Source organism: Odontomachus brunneus, unplaced genomic scaffold (genome assembly GCF_010583005.1).
Source record: "Odontomachus brunneus isolate Ranch 3 - 2012 unplaced genomic scaffold, Obru_v1 Obru_scaffold_033, whole genome shotgun sequence".
Lineage (NCBI taxonomy): Eukaryota > Metazoa > Arthropoda > Insecta > Hymenoptera > Formicidae > Odontomachus > Odontomachus brunneus.
Window position 1 is genome coordinate 184,947 of NW_022639483.1, and position 10,523 is coordinate 195,469.

Consider the following 10,523-nt stretch of genomic DNA (forward strand, 5'->3'; position numbering starts at 1 on the left):
TTTTTTTTTTTTTTTTCATTTTTACTCCCTTTTTCTCCTCATTCCCTTCCCGCTCGTTAACTCGCTTAGCATCGCTTGGTGTGTATGGAATAAAACGACGCCTCGCCGAGATACGCCGCGAAAAAAAAACGAATTCCTCCGGAGGAGACGCGTGGGCTACGTGCAAACTGCAATAGATCGCGAATACTCTTGGAGGGAAAAATGTCGAATCAGATTCGAGGCTTGCGTCATCTCTCGAGATCGACGCGCTTGAGTTTCATCGACCTGGAGACCCAACTGTGCGATGCGCAATTGTTGAACTCGTGACTGTGACGACTATGAAGATGACGGTAACGACCTCCGAGAGAAGAATCGAGTAACAATAAGGAATGAAGAGTGAAACACGCCACAACCTGTTTACAACTTCACTTCCTCGTGGGTTGACGTAGACTTCGATGACACGCGGTCATCTCCGTTCTCTCTCTTTCTCTCTCCCTCTCCCTCCCTCTCTCTCTCTCTCTCTCTCTCTCTCTCTCTCTCTCTCTCTACTAGAATGACAGATATGTTCGACGCGCTTGGAATGCGACTGTTATGCCCACGTGCTCGCTGATCCTTGAATTCTTACCTCGTCAATCAGATCTCTAGCATCTCTCTACCTTTATCATTATCTGACGCGCAGTTTCGACGCGTTATCTCAACACGGCACATATTAGCACCTAATTAGATCATCATTTCGCGGAAACTAATACATGCTCGTGTCTCGGCATGCATACATGTGTTCGAAATATAGGAATTACAATATCGAATATCCAAAATATATATCGTATGATCAAGAATTATATTAATATAAATCACATCTATGATATACGAAAGAGCAACGAGATGTAGGATACAATTCATATTACTGTACACGAAAATTTTCCGCGTAAAATATTGGTTTCTATTTAACAATTTGCGTATAAAATTTTACGGAAAATATGATATCATATATGTATACATCGATTTTAGGAAAGAAGAAAATCGAATTTTATTATAAAATACACTTAATTTGGTTAATACACAAAAGTTCGGAGAAACTTCTCAAGTGATGTGTATATATATATATATATATATATATATATATATATATGTATATACAGTAAAAGAAAAACAGAGTATACCTCCGCCTTTCCTTAGATAGAAAAGTTATAAAGCGCATTCTTGTCGCTACGGCATCGTGCAGAGAATACAAATGCAGTAGTATATAATCGAAAATAATGATCGGCTCGTGCATATCCATCGCTATTTATCGAGTGCCTACGCAGCCAAGAGTTCACAAGTCGGGCAATCGCTGTTGCAAATTCAAGCACACGTGCCGGTAAGCGTCACTTACCACTGTTTGCTGATTTAAGCAAGGATTAAGTGTCACTCTGTTCAAAAGACGCGGCAAACAATCGTTCTTACATTAGCACGTTTCCGTTTTGAAATAACGCCGAGGCCGACACTTCTCTCTTTCGGAGAATCCCGTTATCAGGCTGGGCCTAATAAGCGGGAGAAGGGAGGAAAAGTGTACGATACCTTGTGCAAACGTTACCGCAAGTTGGGGCAAGTGGCTGTTATAGCGCGCCGGCGCGGAAGTCCGCTTTTGTTGGCGTCGCGTCGCAAACAAATCCGACTAACGCGTAATCCGACGCGCGAGGGTACATGGCGGAAGGATATACGGGAGGAGCTGACATAAAAATTCCAAAGGTGCATCTTACCTCGCCAAAGATCGACAATATATATTCACATATCCAAAGCTACACTGCAAACATATAGATGGCACGGTATTCAAGCCCTGAAAGAGTAGGGTTAGTAACAAACCTTCGTTTCACACAACAACACGCTCGACATGTAAGAAACATTGATTAGTACAGATAGACCCGCGAGTGGGGCGAGTTTCGCGCAGTCCCTTGTGCCATTCGGCGAATAAATTCGCAGGGCGCGTATTCCCGTATCGTTACCGACCAGAAATCAGAAACACGGGATTTACCGTATCCGTTGCTCCGTACGTTCGTGACCGCGAGGTGGCTCCGACGGGGCCCCTCTCTCTAACGCCGTTGTTGCGAGTATCGGATATCCCGGCAATAATTAAGCGTATCATCGCGATAAATATCGGCCGCGTCGTAATAACTATTGGAAAAGGATCGCGCGGCGACGGCGACCGCCGCCGCCGCCGCCGCCGTCTATTCTTCGGCGACGATAAGCGCGCGGTGAAATACGATTTGATGCGATCGCGCCGGAAATCGATTCCGCGTTGAGAGTCCCCGCGTAAAGGCCCCGTCTCTCTCATTCGAGCTATCGTTTCCGGTCAGTCGATCGGCCGTTTCGACCAGTTTTCAGTATCACACCGGGCACTCGAAATGCGCTTGGTTCGCGCCTAAAGTGCTTGAGGCTCCGGTTACTTCTCATCACCGTCGTTAGTGTCATCGTCAGAAGTGACACACGTTGCGGAGCGCGCTGGAAAGAGGCGCGTGTTCGGACTTACTGCAAATCCTCGAGAGTCGCGGGCAAGACTGCGACAGCCAGCTGCGAACGCCCCGTTTCCCGTAAGGATCGCCGTAGCAGTCGAATTCCGCGTATTCCGACAACAGCTCGTCGCTTGGATCCCTGCCGCGCGTCCTGAGGGCATCGTCGTTGCAGAGCTCGACCTCGAACCGCGCGCCCGAGTCGGGACTTTCCCGGTACGGGAAGCGAGCCTCCGTCGGGAACAGGCTGTAGACCTTCCTGGAGTCTTCTTCGATGGCGCTCGTTAGCAAGGAAGAATCAGCCGAGTCTTCTGCCATACCGACGGCACTGCAATCACACAGGTCGGCAGCTGTTAACGTAACCGTAAGCCGAAAACCTATGATAACGATAGTTGTACGTGCGTGCGTGCGTGCTCTCGTTACCCTACCGATGATCCATTACGTACTCGTCGAGAATGCATGGAACAACGGCAATGTGGAATGGTGACTTCGACAAATTCGAAATCGAATTCAAGTGTCACCGCTGCGCGTCGAGGTGGCGCGATCGCGCGCTTAACCCGTTCCTCCGTCAAATCACAATGGTTCCATTGTATCATTCGCGAATATTTAATGTAAACACAAGAAAATGTCATTTCACTGCTAAGAAAAAACGATTACTCACGTGTAAACTCTACCTTTGTGTCACTCACCGATCTTATTGAAACTCAGTACTCTTGTAGAGTAGTAAAGAATAATAGACACGTATTTTTTATATCGACAATGGTGCAATTTTAAGAGTGAAAACACTCTCTGAAAGATAATTTGGCATATTTAGTTTTAAGAGAATATCTTTGAAACCGTAAGAGATAAAAAATGTTTCCGATAAAAGTTTAATGATAATTAATATTCTTGAAAATAGTATAATCAAATTTTATTATAATTTGATATTTTGCAAAATACCTCCACTATTATAAATTAATTTAGCAAAATATGAAATTATTGCAAAAATTGATTATATTATTTCCAAGAATGTTAATTACCTTAAAATTTTTTCTGAAACATTTTTTATCTCTCATGGTTTTGAAGATATTCCTTCAAAATCAAATATGCCAAATTACCTTTACCCAAAGAATGTTTTCACCCTTAAAACTGCATTATTGCCCTTATAAAAAAAAAATATATATGTCTATTATTTTTTACTCTGCAAATGTACTGAGTTTCAATAAAATCGGCGAATAACATAAAAGTAGGTTTACTTATCAGTTTACTTTCCTTTTTCTAAGTATTTTAATGATTATCTTCAACAAAGGATATTTTCTTGATAATAGTTTCTTGAATCACAGATTTTAGAAAAATTCATTATTTAGTCAAAAAATAAACCGCCCTCAAAAATTTCAAAAGCCCCAAAAATTACGAAGTATAATTTTGAATCAATATTCCTCTCTATACATCTATAACCTATAATCTATACATCTATAATCTTAACCTGATATTCTAAAGATATTAGAAGTTAACGTGAAAACTTGATTCGTTGAATAATTAATCAATAATCATATTATTTTTTTTATTTTTCTCCCTATAGAATTATTTAGTTAGTTACCTATTTAATTTATGTTCTCCGCATCGACTTCTAATATACTGTTAGACTTTTAGGATTGTAGATACACGGAAAAAAGGGATATTTGGTTGAATTAACCAAATATCTGGTCGAATATGAACGATCTAGAAATTCCGATTAATTCCGAAGTAACCCGAATTCTGTTTAAGTCAACCAAAAATCTTGTTAACTTAAACAGAATTTGAGTTACTTCAATCGGAATTTCTGGATCGTTCATATTCGATCAGATATTTGGTTAATTCAATCAAACCTTTTTTTCCGTGTAGGAATATTGTAGGAACAATGTAAAGATATACAAACTAATAAATATACAGGGTGTACGACAATTCATTATACAGCCGTGGTATGCAGAACTTATCAAATTGAGCACAAAATTCCTCCACCATTTCACCAAGAATCACGTAAAATTCTGAGTTATTAATTAAAGAAGATTAGTAAATGTGGATCACGCACGATACGGTAAATGAGCTGTGATAGTGACACGTCTGCCATCCATGTGCTAGTACATTATATCAAACTGAACAAAAAAGTCTTAACATTTGCAAATAACCACGTAGATTTTTAGTTATTAATTAAAGAAGATTGGTATATGATTACGCGTGATAATATATTTTTTATGTGTGACAGCGATAACTATTTATGCCACTCTATGTCGCGCGATTCATTACTGTCGCACGACGGTCGAGCTGGTCGACGAAAAGCAGATTTGCGTCGTAGATTTTTAAATTACGTTTACGTGAATTATTTATATGACTCTCAATGTGATGCATATACACGTTTTTTCATATACGCAATATAAACTATGCAGAATGTTTTAAATTATATTAGAATATGTAAAAAAAGTAATTAAACTATGAGAAGTACATGAGAAGTAAACATGAGTAAGTACTATGAGAACAGTTGCCGTATCTGTTTCGGATATTAATCATAAATGTAATGTAAAAGGATAAATAGAATTTTTTTTATTTCTTATTATATGACAGATTAATAAATAGATTTACCTCTGAGAAAAAGAATGTAGAAAATTCTGTGGACTCTGATATGTCTAGAAAACAACGTTCATATCGAGAGAGATTTTCTAAAGACTAAATAAGAATATAAATTATTCTTAATTAATATTTTAACAAGAGCCATACGTCCTTCAAACAATATCACTCATTGTCTACATAGATGGCATCTTATAAATAATTTATTACACACAAACGAGTATCATTATAATTTACACGTGAACGCCCAATTCTGGCAAAAAGTTACGGATATCGATGACACGTAAGAAAGTGTATTTCACGTCGACCTTGGGAAGAAAAAGAAGAAGAAGACAATGCTTCGGCAGAGTTATCATCACGATATGGCGAAGTAAGACGAAGTCCTCTTCCTCCTCCTTCTCCTCCTACTCCTCCCATGGGCATGGAAATCCCGGTGAACGTGTGCGCGTGCACGACGTAGCCGGCGACAAGCCGAATTGCGGCGCGCACACAAAGCAAAAGGGTTATCATCGCGTCGAAAAATCGCGGCTTATCGCCGGTATTACGCGCGGCGATACGCGCCCGCAGAGATAGAGACCCGCGATACACCCCCGGACGACCTTTCCCGCGGTGGCGCTTTACTATCGGCGCGTAATCGATCGACACACGGTTATCGGTACCTCGGCCGGCAGCGGACGTCTCTCGCGAACTCTGTTTTATCAAAGGCGGGCGAAAACGTGGCAGCTGCACTTGCCGCCGCGGACAAGGACGCCCGCCGTCAAGATGCCACTTGGCCGCGCATCCGCCGGCAGAACGACTCCTGGGCACCTAACAAAGGGCGGCGGAGCACGCTTTTCGTCATTCGCACACCGTACGAGTCGGGAAAGGAGGTATCGATCGGACGACCCGGGCTCAATAATACCGGGAAGGGTCTCTTGCTCGCTCGCTCGCTCGCTCGCTCGCTCACTCACTCTCACTGACTCCGTCTTTCTCTCTCTTTTTCTCTCTCTGTCTCTCTTTCTCCCGCCCGGTCCTTTAACGCGAACGCAATTTGCTAGCTCCTGCACGATGCGCACTGCCCGCCGTTCTCCTCTCATCCGTCTTGTCCCTCGCATACGATCGCGCCGCGGTCCTCCGTCACTTTATCTTCCGTACGTTTAAGAGCATCGATCCCATCGTTAATTCGGCAGATAAGCGCGAGGACAGAATCATCATCGACTTTTGGCACCGTCGACGCCGCGAATACACAGACCCGACTGCTAAATGGTCGCTTGCGGGCTGCTGAAGGTTTCTGACGAGGGAAAACGGGAAAAAATGTCGACGCGCGTTTGGAGGGAAATATTACTTCACGCGTCGAATTGTATGCGGGCTGCTCTCTCTCTCCGTCGAAAGTTTAATTTTGCAATTTAACTCCCGCGGCACTACGCGGGAGCATTGTTTCGCCCTAGCGAGAGATGTTTCATGATTTGTGAACTGCACCCGGTATGCGTGCGATCAGCTGTGCCGAAACTCGTAAATATTCGCCGACACGCGTGCGCGTACCCAACTTCACGGCTATTATCGCGCAGCCTGCGCAAAAGCCATCTTATCCTGAGAAAAAATTTACTAAATTTAAAAAATGTCTGTTTGGATAGTACTGTGAAGATATTTGTTTAAATTGAGTCATTATTTTCTAAAATTAAATAAAGAAGTTTTAAATACAAATTTGTTTCTTTAATTTTAGAAAATAATTACTTAATTTAAACAAATATCTTTACAGTACTATCCAAACAAACGTTTTTTTTTAAATTTAGTAAATTTTTTTCTCAGTGTACACTCTAAATTTCTTCAGGTGAAATCTCACTCGAAGAAGTGGAGTGACCACCGAGGCATTTGAATTCGAGTGAGTACTTTCACTCGAAATTGAAGTGTGAATCTGACGTAGGGGAAACTGGGGCTGGATGGCACACTCTCCAGAATATCGAAGTAGCAACTTGTTAGATAACTGATTGTTGCGACTGATTGTACAAACATGACAGAGACAACCTTCCTCTATATTTCCATGCCTGCGACGATCCTGTAAACCGTGTATTTTCTTCTGTAATAACTGAAATATGAATATACTGCAGTGTGGCCATTTCGCCCTGGTAAAGTCAAGTTAGCTAACAACGAGAAGGCTACACATATAAAATATATATTTTGATTAGTAGTTTCGGGGTTTCCGCGAAAGATCTTCATAGCTCTGGCGGCTCTTAAATAGTGGCTAACTTTATCTTGTCCATCTATATGCTTGATATAAATTATTTTATGAAAATAATGAAATTTGCTTTTGAATGAAAATTGCTTTTATTATCCGAAATAGTGTATCGTACACTTGCACAGGAAACTTTATTCTAACTAATAACGTATTAAGTTTATTCACTTTCATGATGGAAGATAATATCAAATTTTAAGATGCTGGCAAATGTACTTGACTTGTTTCTAAATCGGTTTTTTTCTATATCTTAACTTTAATATTATTCCGATTTGAAGGTAACTCTCAGGGAAAAAGTACCTCGCTTTTAAAAGAAACATTTTGCGATTACATTTCCACTGTTCTTTTCACGACAAATACATAAATGAAGCATATGGCCGATATATCCCTTCAGTCAACTAGACCCGGTTTCCCCTACTCCACCGTCACTGGGACATTTATTCTAATCGATTAAAACGTTCGTTCATATCAAATCAGGATCTGTTTTAAGCTCGAGTACAACATTCATTCTTGCCTTTTCACGTGGCACACACACAGAAAAATTCATCGTTTTATTGGTAAAAACGCTACTCAATTTAATTTCCTTTTTTAAAGCAATGATTACCTTTAATAAAGAATTTATTGAATACAATTTCAAAATATATTTAAAATATAACATATTTGCTCACTTGTGCAGATTTGCTTTTTTACTAAAATATTTGTAAATAAAAATTTAAACTTTACATAAACACAAAAAAATGTTTATTTGCACCAATCAGGTATATTTGCAGTTACACTCATATAAAAAAATTACAAAACTGTTAATTTATGTTACATACTACAAGCAGATATCATACTTTAATTTTCTGAGCAGTATTTTTATGGCAAGTAATATATGGTATGTGGTTATGTGTAGAGCTGTTTTCCATTATATATCATCTGTGTAACGTATGGTTGTACAGATGATATGTAAAACTGCATGGTCGAATGTTCGAATTGTAAAACAATAGATATTTTGAGTCTTACGTGAGGTGGTTAAAATATTGACCACAAACTTATAAATTTTAGACATTACACTTATAATTAACATCCAAAACAGATATGATGATTGCCTTGTGATATGTGTGATTTAATTACTCTCTTCTTTTATATATATATTTTTTTTCTTTTATATATATATTTATATATTTATATATATATATATATATATATATTTATATATATATATATATTTATATATATATATATATATATATATATATTTCTTTTTTAAATATAATTTACAATATTCTACATAGTTGGAATTGTCTACGTGAAAAAAGGCTGTGCATATACCACGCAGTGGTACATAAACAATCCGTGTAATCTTGAAATTTGCGACACAACTTTGCTCCACGTGTGGTCGTGCAATAGCAGACAATTAGTCGCACCGATCGAGCCCGAAAGAAAGCGTCGAAAGACGCTTCCTCGCGCTTCCTTTCCCGGGGCGACAAAAAGTTTGACCCATTTATCGATTTCGCCGTTTTACGGTCCACGCCAGAAGCGCTTCCGCGACGCGACGACAATCGCGCGGGTTTACGTGCACCCCGACATTTGGCGGGCGCGGTATCGCTTTTTTGTGTGTTAGCGGATGATAATATTGCCTACGATAATATCTAACGAACTCCGCCGTCCGGTCCGCATGAACCATCAAGACCGCCGGAACAGTGGCGAGATGTCAGAAAGGACAAGTGGTCGTAATACAGCGTAGGAACGAGTTTCATACTAGCCAGAAGTTTCCCCGAGATTGCCAGTTACGAGAATAGTACGTCCGGTTTATCCTAGCGACACCCCCCTCCCTCCCTCCAAAAACCGATATCTCTCGTCTCCGAAGCAAAGTTCGAATAAGTTGGTGCGCGCAGGAAGCGCAGAGGAAAAAGTTGACGCCGCGAAATCGATATGGATGTCACTGCTGTTCCTCGGAACAGGTGTCACGTATTTCGCGATGAATAAAATCGATTACACGGCGTTCGCGCGCTAGTCTATATCAGTATCATCCCTAATATTTCTGTGCCCCCATCCCCCTTCCCTCTCCCCTCATCCTTCGCGACATTTCTGTGTCTCCTCAGCCGCGCTCCTTCGTGACCGCCCGTTTGGGTTATACTCGTGCCGTTCATTATAATACATCTGAATTTTTGCGACCGCGATACGTCAATTAGCTGTTATTGAATTAGCGAAGCGCACGCGCAAGAGAGAGAGAGAGAGAGAGAGAGAGAGAGTCTGTTACGACCGCTGCGTTATCGCGCCGCCGTGTCAAAGCTTTAATTTCCGTAAGAGCGTCGTCGAAAAATTCCTTCCTCCCCCTCTCTCTCTCTCTCTCTCTCTCTCTCTCTCTCTCTCTCTCTCTTCCCCTTACATTTTCGCTCCTAATGTCCCTTCCATGCTGCGGCGTTTACGAACGGTGACGCCGAGCCCCGACGCTTGACGACGTTGAGGGACGTGTACACCTCCCGGCCTTTTCCCGCCTTTTATTTCAACGACAAAAACACGACGGGGCATTATCCGCGTGATATCGGGCGCTCGTTCGCACGCGCGCGGAAATTTCGCGCGATAATTCGCGTTTACGGTAAATCGTAAACGGGGATCCGATAGGTCGGATGGACTTTGTGAAACGAGCTCGCGTTCCTTATGACAGCTGATCCGGGCGAAATGTCGCGATATAAAACACAATTGGAACAAATTATAGACAATAATGATTATAGACGTCTGTCTATAATCTTTCTTAAACGCCCTGTTCGACATTCACTTTCTTTTATCATTGAGACATCTCTATCACATTCATACATGGAAAAAACAATATGATTGATCCATACAGAAATCTGGTTGTGCCAACCAGATTCAATAGTAAAATGCGGAACAATTATTTATGTGGTTGCTGTAATCAAAGAGCAATGGCTGAGTTACTTGTGTTGCAGTGATAATACATGGTTAATACAAACGCGGCTCATTACAAATGTATATTTATACACTCAGAACCAGTTTTCACATGTATATATCTCTACACTGAGAGAAAAATGTATGATATTTGGAACTATAATGGCATAGTAAAAAGATTATAGTTAGGAATATTATTTTTATAGTAAATATCATCATAATGTTTGTAATATTTACAATATAAGCATAGTATAATTGACCTATGTAAAACTTTTACAAAGAATTATAATTATTTGAAATAAAAAGTATAGTAAGGTAGCAAATATTGAATGGTAAGAGAAATTAACTATTTTATATAGTCAATGCAATTG

General features: G+C 40.5%; 2 protein-coding genes across 8 annotated transcripts in view; one reads left to right on the plus strand and one right to left on the minus strand.

Annotated features, from left to right (window-relative positions):
• LOC116843454 (growth factor receptor-bound protein 14-like) overlaps positions 1–10,523 on the minus strand; it is a 237,737-nt gene that overhangs the window by 79,531 nt on the left and 147,683 nt on the right. For all 4 annotated transcript variants that reach the window (XM_032813873.1, XM_032813874.1, XM_032813875.1 and 1 more), the window contains one exon: positions 2,486–2,793. In XM_032813873.1, the coding sequence (XP_032669764.1) occupies positions 2,486–2,793 (308 nt within the window). The remainder of the gene's footprint in view (positions 1–2,485; positions 2,794–10,523) is intronic.
• The window catches only part of LOC116843453 (SET and MYND domain-containing protein 4), a 291,340-nt gene that overhangs the window by 19,881 nt on the left and 260,936 nt on the right, over positions 1–10,523 (plus strand). The window lies entirely within an intron of this gene.